Source organism: Solanum tuberosum, unplaced genomic scaffold (genome assembly GCF_000226075.1).
Source record: "Solanum tuberosum cultivar DM 1-3 516 R44 unplaced genomic scaffold, SolTub_3.0 scf00273, whole genome shotgun sequence".
NCBI classification, from domain to species: domain Eukaryota; kingdom Viridiplantae; phylum Streptophyta; class Magnoliopsida; order Solanales; family Solanaceae; genus Solanum; species Solanum tuberosum.
This window is the reverse complement of record NW_006239195.1, coordinates 597,359-619,360: the sequence shown is the minus strand read 5'-3', so window position 1 is coordinate 619,360 and position 22,002 is coordinate 597,359. Positions and strand designations below refer to the sequence as shown.

General features: G+C 31.3%; 3 protein-coding genes across 4 annotated transcripts; 2 read left to right on the top strand and 1 right to left on the bottom strand.

Annotated features, from left to right (window-relative positions):
- The first annotated feature begins 1,028 nt into the window (after nt 1-1,028).
- On the top strand, nt 1,029-7,984 carry LOC102579897 (probable sodium/metabolite cotransporter BASS5, chloroplastic). Its single transcript, XM_006358308.2, has 9 exons — nt 1,029-1,213; nt 3,340-3,387; nt 3,484-3,569; nt 4,415-4,545; nt 5,591-5,784; nt 5,856-6,108; nt 6,189-6,442; nt 6,534-6,616; nt 7,599-7,984. The coding sequence occupies exons 1-9, from the start codon at nt 1,075-1,077 to the stop codon at nt 7,671-7,673; spliced, it is 1,263 nt and encodes a 420-aa protein (XP_006358370.1). The 5' UTR covers nt 1,029-1,074; the 3' UTR covers nt 7,674-7,984.
- Nucleotides 7,985-8,390: 406 nt separating this feature from the next.
- Nucleotides 8,391-13,999, top strand: LOC102579570 (ycf49-like protein). 2 transcript variants are annotated; one of them, XM_015313911.1, is made up of 5 exons: nt 8,391-8,776; nt 10,870-10,948; nt 12,639-12,707; nt 13,498-13,625; nt 13,722-13,999. In XM_015313911.1, the coding sequence occupies exons 1-4, from the start codon at nt 8,451-8,453 to the stop codon at nt 13,603-13,605; spliced, it is 582 nt and encodes a 193-aa protein (XP_015169397.1). In that variant the 5' UTR covers nt 8,391-8,450; the 3' UTR covers nt 13,606-13,625; nt 13,722-13,999. The 2 variants fall into 2 exon arrangements, with proteins under 2 accessions (XP_015169397.1, XP_006358369.1); XM_006358307.2 differs by having other exon boundaries at nt 13,498-13,999.
- A 923-nt stretch (nt 14,000-14,922) lies between these two features.
- Nucleotides 14,923-16,129, bottom strand: LOC102579247 (protein LITTLE ZIPPER 2-like). Its single transcript, XM_006358306.2, has 2 exons — nt 15,935-16,129; nt 14,923-15,331 (listed from the first exon to the last, which is right to left on the bottom strand). Exons 1-2 carry the CDS (start codon nt 16,036-16,038, stop codon nt 15,100-15,102), a joined length of 336 nt encoding a protein of 111 aa, XP_006358368.1. The 5' UTR covers nt 16,039-16,129; the 3' UTR covers nt 14,923-15,099.
- Between the last annotated feature and the right edge of the window lie 5,873 nt (nt 16,130-22,002).

The following is a 22,002-nucleotide window of genomic DNA, read 5'->3' as shown; positions in this document are numbered from 1 at the left end:
TCAAACCGTCTCATATCGACTCCACCTCACCAAGAAGTGTTGTCCTCCATACATCCAACTTTGTCCTGCAAACATATTAAGATAACTTATAAACTTCTCAACATTAAATCCATGTAGCCTATACTTTGTACATAAAAACATGATTTACTGATATATATATATAAACTTTTATTTATATAATTTAAATAAATTATATATAAACTTTTATTTTTATGACTATATATAATTTCATTAAAGATAAAATGAGAAATTTAAAATTCAACTTTTATTTATATAAAAATATATGATTCTTTTTTTAAATCGAATGGAGGTCTTTAAAGAAAAATAAAATTGAATGGAGGTAGTAATAGATAGCTAAAATTGAAGAAAATGACAAAAATGGTCCCATATATTGAGAGTAGGTTTAAAATAGTCATTTAATTTAAGTATATAACAGTATTGTTCCTTTAAGTTCACCAAACATTAATACTTTTAGTTTCTGTTAAATATTTAAGAATTTATGTTTATTAGATTTGATAAAGACAAAAGGAAGATAAATAATCAAAAATATCAAGAAATCTTATTAAATTCTAAAATATGTAACACCAAATTTACACTAGACACAGTTTCTTTAAATATAAAATAGCATAAACTAGCGTACAAAAACTGCATTAGACTCTAAAAATAAATTAAAAATTAACAAAACCAGCTAATTTTCCTTTTTTTTCCCTCTTATAGATCTAGTCCAATCTAACAGACCTCTTTCATAAATACTTGATTTTGTTCCAATTTATTTGATATTTTTTCGTTTTTTAAGAGTCAAATAATTTAAATTGATCGAAATTTACATATAAAATCTTCAATTTTTTTTAAAAAAAAATTTATATATTTATAAACTACATAAAATAAATAAATTATAAGTCACAATAATTAACAATTTAAAATATTTAAACCTTTGAATTTTTTGTCATTTTCCCTAAAAATTGGACCACTTTGAATCCTATTATATAAACCCCAGAAAAAACAATAAACACAAAGTCTCCTTTTTGTAGTTTCTCTCAAAATCAAAAACTGAAAAAAAAAATTAAATAAAAAATGAGTATTAAATTTCTTCTTTTTCAGCAGAATCATCAAGGCTTCAAGATTCTTGATTCTCCTTCACTTCACAAATCTCTACCTTGTTTTCATCAACACCCAATTGTTTCTTTTCCCAAGAAATGCTTCCACTCCTCAGGTTTGTTTGTTTTTATACTTATAAGTAATAAAAAAAAGAAAAAAAAAAGGAGAGATTTTTATGATTTTTTTTTTCAATATTCATGTGTATTTATGCTTTACCCTTTTGATAGTTTTGTCCAGTTTGGGGTTCTTTATGTGGTATCATTGATGAAAGAAAAAAGTGATTTTGTGAATTTTTTTTATAATATCAAGTGTATCTGTACAGCCCCTTTTAATGAATTAGTCCAACTTGTACTTGAGTTCTTGAAAGGGAATCCCTTAATTATACAATCCACATTGCTTAGTAGATTTTATTCTTTTTGGGGAAATTGACATAAATAGTTGCTGGCCCAAAAACAAATTGCCATAATATTTGTATAGAGCATGTGTATTGTCTAGCTGATGTAGATGAGCAACCAAATGTGTAACTTCCCTCTTTCTCTTTTTTACCTCAATTGTATACTATTTTGCTTAAAGTTTGAATCTTTTTGCTTCTCAACAGTAAAACTGTACTTGGGTAAATGGGTTCTTGAAGGGGGTATGATTGATGAAAGAAAAAAGAGATTTTGTGATATTTTTTTCAGTATCAAGTGTATTTATAATGCCCCTTATGATGAATTAGTCCCAGAGGCGTATCCAGAATTTCAGCTAGATGGGTGCACGATTACGAAAAAATGTATCTTAAATATAAATTGATCGATTTGACTTTTAGTTCGTAATATGAACCATTAAAGTTTAAAAATTATAGGTCCAAAATATATAATACTACTAGTTTTAAATTTTAATATACACATTTGATTTAATTAAATAAAAAATTTACAATGCTAAATTTTTTAAGAATTCTCAATATAACTAACTTGAAAATTTTGAAAGAATAAAGGAAAAAACAAAAGAAAAATTAGTTGAAACGACAAAAGTGTAACTGACAACCACTTGGAAAAGTGTTACTCAAAGAGACAAGATAGATATAAGATTTAAATTTCTATTTTCTCACTTAGAGAAGTGCACTCAATCATCATCGCATTATTATATGATACTTTGAACATGGGTTCACACATCTATATTTAAATATTTTTTTTAAAATATAACACTACTATATATGATCTAGAGAGGGGAGCATAAGTTCACGTAAACCCACGGCACCCCCTCTAGATACGCCTCTGATTAGTCCATTTTGTACTTTTGTGCTTGAAGGAGTTTCCCCCATCTATACAATAGCTAGTAGGTGTGTTTTATTTTACTCAATTGTTATTTATTTTCCTCAAAGTTTGAATCTTTTTGCTTCTCAACAGTCAAACTGTACTTAGGTTCTTGAAGGGGTATGATTGGTGTAGGAAAAAGAGATTTGTGATTTATTTTTTTCATATAAAGTGTTGGTCGTAGTATTAGCACCTTGTTGTTAATGTTACAGTTTCTTGCATATATGCTCCGCACTACTTTGCTATTAGCTCTCATGGTTTTCTTTTTGATTCGCTTTAGCCGAGGGTCTTTCAAAAGCAACCTCTCTACCTCGGAGAGGTAGTGGTAAGGTTTGCATACACCCTACCCTTCCCAGACCTCCACTTTGTGGGATTTCACTGTGTTTGTTGTTGTTGTTTTTCATATCAAGTGTATTTTTACTGCCCCTTTTAATAAATTAGTTCAATTGTAATCTATTTTGCTCAAATTTTGAATCTATTTGCTTCTCAAAGTACAGTTGATAGTGTGCTCTTTACTTATAAGTATAAAAAGTAAATAAGGAGAGATTCTTATAATCTTTATTCAATATCAAGTTTATTTCTACTGCCCCTTTTGATGAATTAGTCCAACTTGTACTTGTGTTTCTTGATTCTTGAAGGGGTACGATTGGTGGGGGTTTCTTCAACTATACAATCCACATTGTCAGTTAGGTGTTTTTCTTAAAATTCAATATGTTCTATTTTGCTCAAAGTTGAGATCTTTTTGCTTCTCAAGTTAAGTTGATAATGTACTTTTTTTAGGTCATGAATGTGATCTTTTTATATAGGTGGTAATTCAAGACGGTTGTTTAGTAGATGTATCTCAGAAAAGTTCTCAGATTTTGTGATTGTTTTATTTTTCAGTATCAAGTGTGTTTCTACTGTCCCTTTTAATGAATTAGTCCAATTTGTATTTGGGTTCTTGAAGGGGTACGATTGGTGGGGTTTCCATCAGCTATACAATCTACATTGCCAAGTAAGTGTTTTCTAAACTCAATTGTAATATTTTGCTCAAAGTTTTAGTTGATAATGTCTTTTTTCTTGCTCATGAATGTGATCTTCTTTTGTATAGATGGTAATTCAGGACTGTTGGTTACTAGATGTATCTCAGAAAGTTTCTCAGATCCGCTTGGGCCTAATGACTTTGAATCACTTGAGGTTTTCCATTTTGACTTCTTGAGCCATCTACTCAAAGTTCAATTGTATGTTCTTGTGAATTTGACTTGTATTTGTATGTGGAATTGAGCAATGAGAAACTTGTTAATTTACTGGCAACAACCATTTTTCTTTGAGAGGTAGGGCTATGAATACCATCATTGCATAAAAAAACGAGTTTGATATGGAAAATTCTCTAGCATACAAGGGTGTGGTCTAGCGGACAATAAAATGGGAAGAAAATCGTGAGAAACCACGATTTAAACTAACAGAGATAAAAATACCCTACGTGATTTTTTTCCCCATTTATCTAAGCCTTAGCCAGCAGAGTAATCCGATACTTGTGTTGGTGAGAGGTAGAAGATACTGAGTGGAATAGTCGTGGTGTGTGCAAGCTTGCCCAGACATCACCCTTATAAAACATAGAAAAATTCTCTATTTATGTGGATAAAGTTCCAGATATGAGGAGAAGTTAATATAGGAAGCAATTTTTTTGGTTCCTTTAGCCATTTCAAGCTGATGTACTGACTGTTATTATTAGTTGAAGACATTTCTATGTGAAGGTAATGGTTTCTATGGTTTGAGTACATTTCTAATGTTTCTAATGCTTCTTTCCCTTGAAATTGTGAATCAAAGAGGTTGATTAGCTCATATTTTTATTCTTAAACCTCTCGATAATTTTGAGAAGGAAAAGAAACATAATAGGGGAAAGGGGGTTATGTTGTTTTCTTGTATGTTTCGAAGCCGACGATTGATTTGTGGGATTTGACTATCTTTACTATTAAGTATTTGCATTTAAGTTGTCTTCCTTTTCTTTTTTTTTAACAATAGACATTTTGATATTACAGAATTTGAAACAAAAAGAGAACGCCTTTTTGACAATTTTGAAGGGAGCAAACTCTTTCCTGCCCCATGTGGTTCTTGCTAGCACAATTTTGGCTCTTATCTATCCACCTTCTTTTACTTGGTTTACCAACAGGTTTGTCTATCATTCAATCGGTGCTTATTTTCTCATCTATTTTGTTCTCTTCCTCTAGTATCTAATGATATCTTACTTTTCACCTTTCCAAAAAGTTTTGCAATAGGTCTGATAACTCTATCGGAAGTTTGTACTTGTTTCTAAATTTTGATCTTATTAATTACTGTTGTCTGCTAGACAAAGAATTCAATTGACATGTAATTATTTTCCCTGTTTGACGTATTAAGTAACATTGGTTACTGCATGAAGCAAGTACATTTATATTTTGCTTAAAAGCAAGCAAGAGCATTTTTAAATTTAATTTGGAGCTTAAGTTCTACTTTTGGAGGTGTTATATACTGTCTATGCAAATTAGTTAAAATAGAAGAAAATATTTCCTTTGCATTCGTGAACTAAATAAACAGTTGTAAGATACTTTTGAGTCTTGTAATACACATTATTAAAGTTAATAATTCGGAGAATTTCAAAATGTATGCATTTGGCCGCTTTCTGAAAGAAGAGTTTTGTTCAGACTTTTGTTTGTTTGGACTACTTATCATGTATACTAGAATCAACAACTCATTCCAAGGAGAAACTCATATAAATTTTGCCGGCACAAATCATTAATTGCATTCTAGAGGGCCTATATTTCTCTGCTAAACTTGGTCAAAGCATTGTGGCTTGATCATGTCATTTGACTTTATCCTTATAAATGTATACTAAGGCTTCTATAACTAAACCAATTGGCATTAGTTGTAGCAGGAGGTGTGGTAGAGACCCGTGCCAGAGGTCAGAGTAATTCCTTTATTGAAAGTTTTCCGTGAACATATCTATTTTTTTACCAATTTATCCCCTCGAGAAAAGGATGGAGGTATATAATTGGATCTTGGCAAAAGTCTGTCATTCAATGTTTGCACCGATTTGGTCTCACGTTGTCTATCTACGTAAGTTAGAGAAAGGTATTATGAGACAAATAGTTGCAGAGTGCACACCGAAAAATCCTAACTGCTTAGTTTTTCACCTCATTGTATGGTCTCATATTTACCGTGATGTTTGCCTTTTCTAGGTACTATGCCCCTGCATTAGGATTTTTAATGTTTGCTGTTGGAGTCAATTCAAGTGAAAAGGACTTTCTTGAAGCTTTCAAGAAACCCGCTGCCATTTTTGCTGGTTATATCGGTCAATTTGCTCTGAAGCCACTACTTGGGTATCTTTTTGGCACAGTTGCAATGGCCGTATTTGGTCTTCCAACTTCCTTAGGTAAAATCTCTGACCCCTTTTCCAGGAAAGAAAATAGTATGCTGACTAAAGTTCTGTTAGCTGTGTATCAGCTGCAGGGATTATGTTGACCTCTTGTGTTAGCGGAGCACAGCTGTCAAATTATGCAACTTTTCTAACCGATCCACAAATGGCCCCTCTTAGTATAGTGATGACAGCATTATCTACAGCTACTGCTGTTTTTATCACCCCAACGTTAACTTTATTGCTTATTGGGAAAAAGTTGCCTGTGGATGTTAAGGGAATGATTTCCAACATACTCCAGATTGTTGTTGCACCTGTTGCTGGTGGACTCTTTCTGAATAGGTATTATTGATCTTATGTGTATGTGTATCCTTCAACGATCCGAACTTCATTATTTATGACTTTTGGTTTTGCTTCAACAGATTCTTCCCGCAGATTTGCAATGCTATTCGGCCGCTGTTGCCTCCCCTATCAGTTTTTGTGACTGCTCTCTGTGTAGGAGCTCCACTCGCTATTAACATAGATTCCCTCGTGTCCCCTTCTGGAATGTCTGTTTTGTTCCTTGTGATTGCATTTCATTTGTCAGCGTTCATCTTGGGCTATTTTCTTTCCGGCTTAGCCTTCCACAAAGCACCAGACGTCAAAGCTCTACAAAGAACACTGTCATATGAAACAGGTTTGGGGACTACATAATATTATCACCATGCACGAGATGCATATATTATTGAAACTTGATTGACGTTGTCATTTTCAAATTGCGTTTGCAGGCATGCAGAGCAGTCTTTTGGCCCTTGCTCTTGCCAATAAGTTTTTCCAAGATCCCCTTGTTAGTGTCCCTCCAGCTATATCAGTAAGTCATCTATCAATTGTACGAACTTCCTTTCCTATTGAAAAAGAGTAGCTGATTTGGTAAATAGTTCAAAGCTTTAGTTGCTCAAAATTGCCAAAAATGATTAGCTTTATACGCGTTCATCTGAATTATGGTATACAAGTATATCAGAGTCGAATCTAAGATGTAGACTTGAGGATAAATGCCATTACACCCATTCGTCTCTTGAAACACTAGGTTCGGTTTTCACACACACACATGCACATGAGGTCGAAGCTAAAAGTGCTGAGTTCAAACAATCCCGCTGCTAAAACACTTGGTCCATCTCCTGGTTTATGCAATTGAGACATTGAGATCATATTTTAGCAGAATAATCGGACCTGAACCTTACGTTGGCCTAATTACCCTTGAACTCGGCAATTTAATAGCCTCGAACCCTGAGTACATCTGTTTATGTGGTACTAGGGGTATCAAGGTTAAGCAGTCTTGCAACTTCCGTAATTTAGATTTAGAGTCTATACACTATCGGTGTAAAAGATCTTTTACATTATCATGTCAACTACGGATAACCGTCCATAATAATTGAAACTAGTAACCAAGAAAATAGCAGGTTGCTTGCTATAACAAGTTTATAATACACTGATCATGTAAAACTTCTTTACATGAATAGTGTATATAAGTTAAATTCTTAGATTTAATTGAAAAGGGCCAAAATCGCCCTTGTACTTTTTCCGCAAATAGGGACACTTTTGCCCTCCGTTAATAGTTTGGCTGCTTTTTGCCCTTGTCATTACCAAAAGGTGGTATTTTTGTCTTTTCAGGTTTGGTATCTTAAAAAAAAAACATACGGATAAAGGAAAAAGTGTTTATCCGTATAGTTTAGGGGCAATTTTGACCCTTTTCCGTTCTCTCATCCTATTCATTTTTCTTTCTATTTTCTTTGAAATCTTTTCAGTTTTAACTTTTAATCACATTTTAACATTTGCTTGGTACATTTTTGCAGGTTGTGATCATGTCATTAATGGGATTCACACTAGTGATGCTGTGGACTAAGAAAAAAGAAACTGTTATGGAGTGATATAACTATTAAAATGAATCTTGAACTAATCATTCATCGAGTTTCAAACCGTGTATTGACTGATCCTCGGAAATTTCTCGATTATCAAAAAAAATAAAGAAGATCCACACAAATCTGTCCTGACAGTGCTTGTGTGGTACAACTAAAGATGACTTCTCCAAATGTTTGTGTGGAATGTTTTTTTTCTCTCTTCATTCCATGTGTAATTTTTCAGAAGAAAAGTTGCACATTTTTCTCATGTAGGTAGGTAGTTGAGCGTTGTTTAATCTTTTTTATTAATGTTGTCATTTTAACTCTCATACAATATATAATATTTTTTTTATTTTAGTATTACTTGTTTTATTTAGTTGAGTTATTATTTTGTTATTATTATTGTTCTCTTCTTCAATAGTATAAGCATGACTCTTCCATTGTTGTATTTGTTTTGTTTTACATAGTGATATTTAATATGTTTTATTTGAGCTGAGAATTTATCGAAAACATCTCTCGTAATATCATGCCTATTATAACCTCTCTATCTTTTATTTGAAAATTCTTTTGCACTTGTTCCCAACTCGTTTAATTATAGGCATTAACTATATAAGTCATTATCCTTCTTACCGTTCGAGTATTGAAATGAAATTTACTGACACGTTCAAGTGACCATCAATATATTCAGCCTATTTATATATATTCCTATTTTAAAATCAATGTATATTATTTAAAAATCCATTCATATTTTCTCTTATCTACTAAAGCAAAAACAAAAAAGTGAAACTTTACTCAATTCAACCAACAATGGCAGTTCCAATTTCATTATCCCTCTCAAAACTTCACTTTCTTCCAAATCCAAAACAAACCCAATTCTCTTTTACACATAAAGATCCAAACTTTATCTTCTCTACAAGAAAAAAGACCCATTTTCCAGCACCCATTATCAGTAATTTGAAAAATGCTGCAACAATTTTGGGTTTTTCTGGACTTGCTTTTACAACTCTAATGGTGGGCTCAGCTTCTGGTTCTGAGTTAGGTTTAATGGATTCTTCTTCTTTTCAATTCAATGAACCTTCTAATGCTTTGTCATTGCACACTTGGGCTAGTCATGTTTCCACTGTTGTTGAATGGTAATATCTCTATTCCTATTTTGTCTCACATATTTGACTTGATGAGAGTTTAAGATGTTCAATTGTGTTTTTTAAGATGTTAATTTGGATTATACTCACTCTGTTTCATAATACTTAACCCTTGTTGACATGACATGACATATATTTTAATTACTGATATTTTGAAACTCTAAATTTGACTACTATTTATGTTGTTATTTAATACTACTAAGGATAGTAAGGGAAAAAAAACTTTCTTGACTTGCTAAAATGGAAAAGTAAAATGAGATGGAGGGAGTATATTATTTGAGGTGGATCAAGATTTGAACTTTGAATCGAGGATCCGTTGGGAACCGTCTCGCTATCTTCACAAGGTAGGGGTAAGGCTGCATACACGCCATCCTCTTCAGACCCCACTTGTGAAATTACATTATTGTTGTTGTTGATCAAGATTTGAACTTCATAAGTTTGAGTTTGAGTTTGGGTTGTACCCATTTGATTTATTGGATTCAAAATCTATTACTTCTAGTTATTTAGTGAGTTTTCTTAAGAGTTAATTGGTCAAAAACACACCTAGAGTATCCCGATTTTTCGAGTTTCATATAGGAAATATCATCATCGTTCAGGTAGGAAAAGTGAGCAATTGATAGTTGAGGTGTGTTTTGATGAATAGTTGGTGATAGTTTAGGTAGGAATTTCGCACACATGACAGTTTAGGTTTGAAACTCGAAAAACCGAAGTACTTCAGGTGTGTTTTAATTTTGACCCTTCACTCTTTCCTTAATACATATACAAGGTTTGAGCAAACTCTATTGTGGTTCAAACCTGTAACATATGCTATGCATCCACGGTCCGCCCCTGATGCAATCCAGATTGCCTCAAGGCTATCCATTCACGAACTTCAACGTATTGATGGATCGTTCACAAGGATGGAGGCTCTTGGGCTTATATGGATGCCAAGGAGGGGGTTCCATGCCTTGCATGGTAACATATGCACCTTGAAGGAGCTACCAGTTGGGCAACACCATGCTTGGATGATAGCTTGGAGCGTGGGAGGCCTAACGAAGCGAAAAGGAGCAAGTGAAGGACTGCTCCATTCGGCGAGCTGGAGACCACTTCGGCGCATCGCCCAATGGCTTGGGCGATAACCACCAGATCGCCTAATGGCCCTAGGAGCTACCAAGAGAGACTGCTCATTCGGCGAGCATGGAGAGCATTCGGCGCATCGCCCAATGGACCCCAAGACCGCCGAAAGTTACCGTAGCTATCAAGGGAGCAAGCACATCGCCAACCAGTCAGAGACTCGCCAAGAGGATTGGGCGAGCCCGACTTAGCTCGCCCATTTCGGGTCACTTTTGGGCCCATATATGTAATAATGCCTAAAACTATAAATAGGCCTTTAGGGGTTCATTTTAGGGTAGATTATTTTGATTGTTGAAAACTGAGAACTCATGTTTGAGTGTTGAGAGCTTGGTTAAGCTTTTGTTGCCTTTTGTTAGAAATGTTGGTTGCTTGGGATATCGATTCCCTTGAGGTCTTCGTAAGAGTTAGGTGCTCATTGTAGGATTAATGGATTGAGGTCATTGGGTTTAATATACCCTTTGGTTGCTTTTTGTTTCCTCTTTTAGTGTCTATCTATTTTTTTTTACTTTCCGTCTTTTGATTTCTGCATTTTAGTGTGATTCTTCTTGTGAGAATTACATCAGCCCCGGTATATTTATAGAGAAAATGTTCAAATTTATCCATCTGTTATGCAAAATTTACCTCTACATTATAAGGTAGATGTAAGGCTACAGACACACTTACCCTCCCCAAGCTCCACTTCTCGGAAAAATGTCCAAATTTATCTTGGTTTAAAGTAATAGTTAAAAGATTAGTTTAGCAGATACTAAAACATTACATCAAAGCTCAAATTTGAATTATCAAAAACTTTGGAAGTTTTATAGAAATGGAATGGTATCAAACATTTTGAGATGTCCTAAAATGGAAAGGGTGTTATGTAAATTTGGGCAGAGGGGGTATTGTAATGTGCAATGCACTTTGTCGCAGGGTGTTATTTGTTCATATGTTTTTTGTACTGAATGAAATGACTGATTTTTAACTTTGTTCGAAAGGGTAACTGCTATGGCTCTGGTTTGGCAATATGGAGAAAAGTCGGGTTATGAATCTTGGAAGGGACTCTCCTGGGGTATGGTAAGTAATGTTGCTTATTCATGATCATTTCATTTGTTGTGCAGATGCTTTTGCCTTTGGGAAGTCATATTTTGCTCAAAATTTTGTGCTCTAGGTTTGTAATATTGCATCTGCTTTCTGTCAATGAGTTTAACATGACTGTAAATACTTTTTGAAAATGACTTCTCTCAATATGTTGAAAATTTCAGTTTGGTTGATGAATGTTATATTGGCCCTTCTCGATCTCTATTGACCTGTTGTTAAGTGAGATAGAAGCTTAAGTTTCCCTAAAAATGGCAGTTGAACTCAAAAACTCTAGAAAGAACAATTTTCGAAATATTTTTGTTGCTACAAGGAAAAAACTCCCTATGGTATGTTCTATAGAGAACTTGAAAAAAGTAAGTTGGCTGTTTACATATGTGAAATCTGTAAATCGACTCTGGTCTCAATGTTCAAATCTCATCAGAGGCAAAACACCCTAGTGAAACCTTGGTGGACAGAGTTATGAGGTACCTATGTTGGTAGGAGGTAAAAGGTACCTGATGGAATTAGTCAAGGTGAGCAAGTTGGCCCGAACACTGCCATCATGAGAAAAAAACTCTGTAGGGTGAACTACATGTAAGCTTTGTGACATTGTACATTATTTCTGCGCGATATATTAGAGTCGCAGAACTCTGATCAGTGCCTATATCTGGTTCAATAGAAATGGCTGTTATGCTTAAATAGCATTCTTCTGGAAGTAGAAAAGTAGATAACAGTCTTTCCTGTTAATTAAAAGTCCGTGTTCTTATACGTTTAATCATACAATAGTCTAAATGTCTATTTCTTTTCATTCTCGTTTGTGGATTGGGATTGGGTTAACTCAATTAGTTGATCAACATTTTACTACCATACAGTAATAAACACAAACTATAAGAGGCTGAAATGAATATTATCACAGTCAGCCTCTTATTGCAGTGAATTTTTCTTTCTTTGATGATTCCGATTATCTCCCACCAATCCATTTCCCCGATTCAACCAATCCCAAACCTTGCGGGGGGGGATAGTTGTGTCTTGATTGTTTCATGGCTGACTTTTTTAGGAAGAAGTACAGGTGTTTATGAAGTCTTCTTTTTTTTCTCTCTATTTTATTATGTTTTTCAATACTATCCTCAGCCAAAAGCAACAATAACAATTACGCCTCAATTCGAAACAGGTAATTTCAACCAAGATACACGATTTAAACTTGTGGATTTTAACCTACCTTTATGACATGCTGTCCAACCGTGAAATGTTTCATAGAGAGCGGTGGTGGAAAACATGTACATGTGATATAATTTGTTGAGGTTACACTCCCATCACAGTGCTATATATATTGTTGGCGGCTATCTGTGAAGTTTAGAACTTCTTGCTCTTCAGGTTTCCTTTTTCACTTTCTTACCTTTCTCATGACATGGCCAACGTAGTTCAAATGTCGAAATTTTGTTGATTTTGATTATTGAGTTTTTTGTTCTAATATTATGTAGTCAGTGACAAGACAGAAAAAATTAGAGCTTTTCAAGTTGTGAAATGTTGTCTTTTCTTAACAAACTGATTTTTTTTTTAATTGATTGGTTATGCTGAGTTATCGCGTCATGTTTCTCTTTGCTCATTTTGCACTTATCTCCATTTCTTTTCTCCCAATCTTCGTATCTTCTAATTAAGTGACTTCATTTACTACTTTCCGATTTAGGTGCCCCTGCTTGGAGGAGCACTCTGTGCCTGCACTTGGCATTTCTTTTATAACTCGGAGTCTCTTGAGGTAAGTAGATGTAATTTTTTATCTAGAATGAAAATTATGAACTTCTATTGGTAAAATATGATTGCGATGGCATTAAGCCGAGTATATAATATGACAATTTGACTATCCCCTTTGTGTTCTGATCTTGTGAGCAATCTTTACATAAAATGTTCAGCTTTCTGTAATTAACATTAAAAAGGGGAAAATAACGAAGCAAAAATAGAGATCACAGTTAATCCATTAATTCATTGACCTTGTGATCGTTTTACTGGTTTTGGCTGTTATTTGCTTCAAGCGGACAGCTAATTTTGGGGGAAGATGTATTAACCATGTGCAGTGGCCTCTCTCATTTAGATATTATAGTTACTTCTCTGACTAACAATCAAGCGTCACTCCTGACCAAGTTGGGATCGGCTATATGAAACCGTCCTGACCATGGTTACTCCTCAGACGATTAAAACAATTACAATGTGTTATCCTAAATGAGTTTCTAATCAGGTTACCCTGATGGTGAGAATTCCCGGGAGGGAGATGATTGTCGATTTGTCTTAAACCATTCCCCTATAGGCTGCCGTTAGCATTTAGGCAGCGGTTGATCTACTATGTTGGTTACGAGTTCAAGCAAACTCAGTAGCTTTTTTTCAGATCCTATATATGTATAGTGAACTCATTTATTGTTTAGTATTGACTTGATGTCACTGTAGGAGCTCGTAAACTTCAAATCCTGAATCCACCTCTAATTTAGGTAAAGTAGGATATTCTTTTCATCGTGGAGATATGACTAACATTCTGTTCCATGCATGAATTTCAGGTAGTAGTAGCTCTCCAAGCAGCTTTGACAGTAATCGGTAATGCCACAATGTGCTTTGCAGCATTCCGGATATACAGATCATCACAGAATCAGTCAAACAAACTGTGATCATCGTCGTTGAGTCCAGTGTACTTTCTTCAGTCACCTCACCCGACTAAATTCTCCGTCTAACTCATACATAACGTAACGATCCCTATATTGTTTGCGCTGAAAAACAACAATAGGAAGAGGAACATACAGCGCGCAGTGAGACACAATGTATAGCATGCAATGAAATCGTTGCTCCATGCGAAGAAATGAAGAGTTTTTAGCAAGAAGAAGTCACCAGTGTGGACTGAGCTCTAGCTAGCTCGGGAAGAAATCAGAAGCGGATTCAGGATTTTGAATTTATATTGTTTAACTTTTAAGGTTCTTAGACTAAACTCATTGTACTTTTTGAATTCATGTACTTGAGATTCGAAATTTATAAATATTAATGTTTGAACCAAATTCTCGATTATTTCACCAGATATTTGCTACATCCATTGAATTATTCTCAAAATAGTACTTGAATCTGATAAATAAATTAGTTTTTATCATTTTTTTCCACAATAATAACATGTCGCATTAGCAAGGTCCAGAAAGGTTCCACATTAACAGAAAATGTTGTAAATGAAAAATTTAATAAACCTAATATTATTGTACCATGCTTTAAAAAAAAATAAGGAGACAAATTGGAGGAAACGACACTGACATTTTTTAACCTCACGCGTGTTAAGAAGCTTCACTGAATACTTTTTTTTTGTGGGGAAAATACAATAGGTTAATTTATTATATTTGGAAAATTATGTTTTGCTTTTTTCTAAAAGTACATTTAGAGGGTCCCAAATGTCTCCTCTTTCATTTTACTTTTGCCGACTTCTTTTCTTTTTTTTTATGCATCGGATATATGCTTTGGACTTTGATTAAGTGAAATTCATTTTGTATAATGTTTATTGAAGGGAAAAGTATTTTTTTAGGACTTTTTTCACTTTAAGATTCAAATTTAAAATATCTGATTAACACTTGTCATGAGTTATTACTTCTAATTATAAGTAATTTTAGGTGACTAAATATAATTAAATTTTATTGGCAACATTGTTGGTATATGAAAATGCTATTGTCGGTATATAAAAATATTACAACAAGTTCAAGATCATAAGTTTCAAAAAGTGGTCGACAAAGATCAAAAGGCTATTCATTTAGTTTTGAAGGATACGACATGAATGCGATAATACTTTTAATGAGTTCAAACGATATATAGACTAGCAATATAATTTGAATTCAACATGTAAAAAAAACATATTTCATAGATTTATGCATATACAATCTAGATATATTTTATTGTACAATCGATGGTGCTGAACAAAAACACTTTTCGAGAAAATAAGGATCGTAGACATGATATTTAGATCATGAAGTAGGGTTTCTTCATTGATAAGATGGCTTAGGAAGACAAAACTAGAATTTAAAGCTTACGCGTTCGAATTTTAAAATTAACAATTTATACATATTCCATAGATTTTATTAAAACAATACAGATTTTGATCATCAAAGTGCTTCGAGTTTGACTGAACTCGTAACTTAAACTCTAGCTCCGTCCCTGATTACATTAAGAGTGGCGGAAACCCGATCTAAGTGAGAAACTTTCTTCTCAAATTCAGAATATAAAGCAAGATTTTCTTGATGGAGAAGATTTGCCTTTTTCCTCAAGTTCTCATTTTCTTCTAATATACTCATATTTTCCATGTACAACTTCAAGTTTTTCAATTCCATATTTTTACCTGCTGCTGCCTTTTCCTCACTTCTCTTCCTCCTGAAAAAAAAATCATATTATATATTACTAAATTGAGTTAGTATGAATCAAAATATCTGTTCGTGAAATAATATGACTTTTCACAAGTAATCATCACTAAAGGTATTGTATAGTAAATACTAAGAAGTAAGAATAATGAATTTGCCATGGCAAAATCTTTCTTCTTTAATTTTGTTTCCTATTTTCCTATTATTAGGATTGAATACTTAATTTCAGTATAAATATTTTTACACTGTCAATGTATATAAATTAAACTCATACATATATATATATATATAGAACAAGAAGAAAGTCACACTTCATAAGAATAGTTTGAATTTCGAAAGCAAACTTCTTTATTTTGACTATACATTTGAACATACTACAATCTCTAAGATTTTTGAAAAATAATTTACGTATTTAGAAACTACTTAAACAGCGATATAAGTCATAAGAATTAACCATTCAAAATATTTTTAAAACATACAAATATTAATCACAATCAAATATTTTCTTATTATTTGACTCTCGAAATAATAACTAACAATAAAACATACTTCTATGGGAGAAAAATATTTTAATTGTTTTAAACTATGTATGAAATTAAAGTAATATAAGTATTACCATGCAAGCCTATGAACTTGAACTTTGGATTTTTTTGGTTTTTGTTTCTTTCCAGAGAAGTAATGAATACGTGAAGCACTCCATTCTGTAGAATTGACACACATTTTCTTGATTCTTTAAGTAGTTTTCTTCTACTTTTTTCCTAATTTTTTTAATATATGCTTCAGGAAGAAGAAGAAAAAGAAGATTTGATAGAAATGTGAAGTGAGTGAGATCCTATAAATAGGTGGAGTTATTGTGTTTTTTTATGTATAGTTAGTTGTATACACATTATATTCCATGTGGCTTATTGAAAAGATTAGATTAACGCAAAATTTTAATATGATATCAGAGCAGATAGTTTATTTCTGAGTTAGATAGAATTTAATGAATAGTATTAAAAGAAGCTATATGTACAAGTACCTTGTTATTTCACGCAATATAATATCAAAACAGTTAAAATATATTTGATGGTGGATGGAATTTAAAAAGTGACATTAGAAGAGGTTATTTGTGCAAATGGTTCGCTATTTTACGTGATTGATCATGAAAAAAAATAATCAAAAGTCATATCACGAAATATGTGATAAATATAAATAAATAAAAGTGAGTCAAATCTCTAACCATTTTTTTAACATAAACTTTCTCTCAACTAATTATTCTATGTATCGTATTTTTTAATAATTATTTTGAACCGTTTAAACTTTTAAATAAAACAATCATGAAGTTCAAATAAAACTAGTTTTGTGGTTGTTTAAGAGAGGGACAAAAACAAGAAGAAAGAGAAAGAGAGAGATCTAATATTTTTCTAGTATTGAATGATGACAAGGGGACTCATGATTACTTATAGAAAATGGATCTATTTTATTATTAAAATACTCAGACAAGAGTTTTTGCAATTCAAATTATAGAAAAGTAAATATATAAATTGATTGAAAGTGGTTGATATACCTCTCAACTTTGTCATTTAGAGTTGATATACCCTTGTTATGAAAGTGGTTCATAAATAATCATATTGTTATACAAATGACTCACATATACAAGTGTATAACGGGAAGGATATATATGAGTCACTTTCGTAACGAAGGACATATCAGCTCCAAATGATAAAGTTGGGAGAAGGGGTATATCAGATCATTTTCCCTTTATTATATATATACATAATTTTTAATCATGTATAAATAATATCTTTCTAATCCGTTGATTAAAGTGGTGTATATATATATATATATATATGTATTAACTTTATAAAAAAAAATGCATTAACTTTGTATACTATTAGTACCTTGTTTGATACACTCTTTTAATTTATGTATAATAATGTTCACTCTATTTGATATTAAAAAAATATGAAATTTTATAGTATTAGTAATGCCAAGTGTTTTAATGTATGCAGTAGTATGATTAAAAAATAAAATTACCTTTCAAAATTCTTTTCACATTCTTTCTACCATATTTATGGAGGGTTATTTTTATAATATTTTTTTGTTAGAAAATAATGTATATTATTTTAAATACTCTATTAAAAACTATTTCAAAATAACTATACACATTACTAATATCAACATTACTAATACATCAATTTCTATACACCTTGTCAAAGCCTAAAATTAGGGAGTTGTGTTTGAGAAGTGTGTCAAAGGCATTTAGCCTCAAAACTATATATATCTTCATAAATAAGTATATATCAAGATGTCAAGGGAGTTCAGTAGGAGTTCAGTATTTCTAGATCTATTATTGGTAATCTCAGAATTATTTTCACTTTTACAATGGTTAATTATTATATAATTAAAAAATATTTAACAAAATTGTAATAAAGGGGGTTATTTTAAAGTGTATTTATTATTATTTTTTAAAATAGTCGGTATTTATTAAAGATAATTAAAAAATTATTATAAAGATAAAATATAACATAAAAAATCAATTTTGAAAAAAAAAAAAATAATCATTATAATAAAATATTATATGATGTTGTAGTTACAGAGAAATCCATATATATCCAAATTTATGAAAGTCATTAATATATTGGTACTTTAGCAAGCCAATTTATTATCAAACATCTGGCATGAAAACGAAAGAAATTGAGAAAAATCCAATTTGCTGTCCATTTTTTTAGTAGTCTACCATGTAATTGAGTATTTCTTTTTTGTATCCATTATCAATTACCTTCGATGATAACAATTGACTCTAAAAATAGGTGGAATAGTGGGAATTAAAGTCGAAATTTTTACTAAAGGATTTAAAATATGAAGAAAAAAATTACAATAAGAGAAAGTATCATAATACATTGTCATTCGCTATTTATTTGTGTCATTTTTCTTTTTTACCATAATAAAACATTTGAACAAGTTGAAAAAATTTAACATCTGTTATATTTACGATTAACTGAAATCATTTATAGAAAGAAAAAAGAACTTTTATTGTGTTCTTGCACTATGTTTGCATTGATTTTAAAAGATTGTAGGTCTTATTAAGGCTACTTTTATTTATATAATTTTAGTTTATGCTTTTCATATTTCTAGGATAAGAAGTTCACATATCAATAAAATATATAAGAGATATTAGGTATATAAATAATACACATCGATAAAATACAAAAGAGATGTTGAGCATATAATAAGCAGGAAATTACATTTTAGTAATGCGTTTTAAAGTCGTGTAAGCCTAGACTCAAAGCGGACATTTCACTAGCGGGTTGAGCCGCTATAAATGTTATCAAAACCATTCTTGTGTAAATCTTGTCGATATGGGAAAGAGTCAACTGAATTTAGGCAAATTTTGATCAAGCGGGATAAATTAACCTCAGTGAGTCTTAGACAAATCTCATGCAGTGGGTAAACCTCAGCGAGGACGTTGAATTTATAAGAGTGGTGTGAATGTGACACCCTAGTTTAGAATAAGAAGTCTCGCTGATGCATTACAAAATCGTGTGGGCCTAAACCCAAAATGAATAATTCACTAGCGAGCTGGATTGTTACGATCTTGTCTTTTTAATACCTTCGCTCGCCATGATTTCACATTTACAAATTACATTTGGCATTTATCTTTTAAAAACTCGTATTAAAATTTGTGACTCCACCATTAATGCGATGAAATATATATATGTTCAACAGGAGGGGGAAAAACAATTTACCAATATCTTTTTAAAATCTTGTGTCCTACAAGAAAATGACCTCGTACTTGGCATTATTATATTTTAGATAAAATAAATGAAGATACCAATATACAGATAACAGTACAAAGTAATCAATCCTATATTTGAATTTTACTCATTGATGTCAAAAAAAAAAAAAAAAATTATAATGTGAAGATTTTTTTACATTATTATTGTACTAGTAGGTCATTTATTATTTTATTTATCAGATTACAATATAATATTTTTCTTATAAATCTACATTTAATTTAATTACTGAATAAGTGACAATTTTCATTGGTCAAAATTATATTTTGTACACATATAATAAATCTTAACTATTCTTAATATTATATCTGATTTTACCCTAGTCGTCGATGTACAAAATTTAAACTCGCAAGTTAAGGGTCTTGTAGTTTAGCCAAAATATGGCCTATTAGCTAGAAGAATTTTTTTTTATATAAAAAAAATAATAATAATCATAAATTAGAAGATTAGTTAGCAATTTGTGATGGTGTGCTCAAAGCTAATATTAACCTTTTTCTGATTTGAAAGACAAGAAAAAAAACCCCAATTTATTTCACTTTGAATTAATTAATGTCATTATCAAATTATTTGAGTTGAAAATTATCAGAAAGTGCAACTTTGTTGGTTAATTAATTAATTAGCAAAAGTTTGCATGGTTAATCATTGATTAATTTGTTATCTAATTATTTAAGTCTACGAGCTAATCAACTCAACATGTCAATATTAACACAAAGGACCTTTGTCTTAGTCATCCTTCAATCCTTAATTAAGAGTTAAATCTTAGGGATTAGTTGTGGACTATTTAGGGTGTGTTTGGTATGAAGAAAAATATCTTTTATGGAGGATATTTTCCAGAAAAATAAGTATTTTTTTTAAAATTAATTCCCGGTATTTGATAAATAAGCATAAACTATTTCTATATAATCTAGGTAAATACATACTATAAAGATGGGAAGGAAATAATCAATATGGAGTGTCACTTACAAAATTGTTTTTCCTATTTATACTAAGAAATTATTTTCCTCATTTTTAAGAAATTTATTTTTTAAGAGAAAATATTTTCAATTTCTTTTACTAACCAGCATGGAAAAATTTTAAAATATTTTCTTCTCCCTAACAAACACAGCTTTAATTAAAGAGATCTATTGCTAGCTTTGAAGCTTTTGCTCTATTTCAATTTTGGGCCATTGAATAGAGAAAAAAGTGGCACTTAATTCCTTCTCTATATCATTTTATTCACTTTTGTTATGATCTTATCCAATATTCCCTCATTATAATTTGGTTGAACACAAAAAAAAATTAAAAAAATCAAAGAGACATTTCAATTTTGAGTTTGACTTTTATAAATGGATTGTGTAGAAGAATTTGAATATTATATTATTTAAATGATAACTCAAGTTTAAACGTTTATGAAAAGTAAAATTATACTAACCTGAAAATTAATACCTGTTAGATTTGACCCAATATATATTTCCCACTTGTCCAATTATATATTGTTGTTGAACAATTTTTGGATATAAAAAAACTTTAAAGACCGGTATTTTTATTTTTACAAGTGTAAGAAGTCATAATATATTTGATGATCGAAGGATCTATCGACTTGCATATATTCACTTTTTGTGACTGGTAAGTAGAACTTTAATGTAATTGTAAATTCATTAGAAAAAGCTTAGCGCGCGTGGCCTCCTCTAATAATTCTATTTGTATTTGATGGCAATGTTTTGATTAGCTTCATTGAGGAACGTGATGTAATGGTTGAAATTTATCTATCATTAATTAAAATTTTCTTAAATTCAATGGACGAATATAATAAAGCCCTTTTCCCTTTAATTGGCCCTATATACTATATGTATGTGTACAAGTCGAGTCAGTAGATACGAATATTGAATAATTATAATATAAAAATATATATAAAAAAGATATGATTAGGAAGGGTCCATAATCCTGCTAGTACTATTAGGTCCAGAGAGAAAAATCCAAAAAAATGACAAAATAATTGAGTTTTATATGTATAGAGGAAATTAAATTTCTACCTTGTGTTATGGAAATTAAATATTTTCCTTTACAAGTCTATTTCCACTTGATGGTACTTGTATCATTATCAAGTACAATGACGTGCACTAGAAATCCCAAATATTCTTTTCATTATTACAAAAAAATTATTTTTCTAAATTCATCAAAGAAAATATATGACTATATATTAATGATAATTTTTTATAAATATTGGACAACCAAGCATATTGGAATAAATAATCCTATATACTTTTTCTTTATCCGAACTTGATATCAGCAATATAAGCAAACTTACACCGGTGAAATTTATAGTTTTGTAACATATTGAAAGCTAGAAATTTCTTGGAAGTATACTTTGTGGCACTCATTAGATAAGTTGTATATATACAAGCACCACAATTGATGGGATAGAAATAATAAGTTGAATAAGCATAATTACTTTGGAAGTAGACTTTGTTGCACTCATTAGCCATTATATATACAATATAGAAAGCTCAAAGAGAAGACAAATAATGCACATGTAAGCAAATAATGGTATTTTGAATAGTAGCATGTATAGCCACTCAAACTTTCACTTAATTATTCTTTCTTTTACTACTTCAACTACACATGAGTCATGACTATATGGCAATGTATATGAGAGAAAATATATATGGGCCATTGTCTAAAGAGTAATGAGAATATATATGTATCTTGTTGTAGTCAACAAGAAAATGAATTTTGCTTTAGCCATGTTCTACTCCAATCTCAAGTGTACTACAACCAAAAGTTGTGAAAAAAGAATCAAGAATACATTTATTGGAAAAGAGAAAAAGGGTGCCTTCCTTTCTGCCAAATTATATATAGGGTTATATACACCAATAATATCACATGCATAAACCATCAATCATGTTACCCCATGCATTTATTATATATA

Excerpts from the sequence above, each read along its gene's own strand:
- LOC102579897 (XM_006358308.2), top strand. The coding sequence starts at position 1,075 with ATGAGTATTAAATTTCTTCTTTTTCAGCAGAATCATCAAGGCTTCAAG. Across the intron at positions 5,785-5,855 it reads TGGTCTTCCAACTTCCTTAG|CTGCAGGGATTATGTTGACC; the intron begins GTAAAATCTCTG and ends GCTGTGTATCAG. Across the intron at positions 6,443-6,533 it reads AACACTGTCATATGAAACAG|GCATGCAGAGCAGTCTTTTG; the intron begins GTTTGGGGACTA and ends TTGCGTTTGCAG.
- LOC102579570 (XM_015313911.1), top strand. The coding sequence starts at position 8,451 with ATGGCAGTTCCAATTTCATTATCCCTCTCAAAACTTCACTTTCTTCCA. Across the intron at positions 8,777-10,869 it reads GTTTCCACTGTTGTTGAATG|GGTAACTGCTATGGCTCTGG; the intron begins GTAATATCTCTA and ends TTTGTTCGAAAG. Across the intron at positions 12,708-13,497 it reads ATAACTCGGAGTCTCTTGAG|GTAGTAGTAGCTCTCCAAGC; the intron begins GTAAGTAGATGT and ends CATGAATTTCAG.
- LOC102579247 (XM_006358306.2), bottom strand. The coding sequence starts at position 16,038 with ATGTGTGTCAATTCTACAGAATGGAGTGCTTCACGTATTCATTACTTC. Across the intron at positions 15,332-15,934 it reads CAAGTTCATAGGCTTGCATG|GAGGAAGAGAAGTGAGGAAA; the intron begins GTAATACTTATA and ends TTTTTTTTTCAG.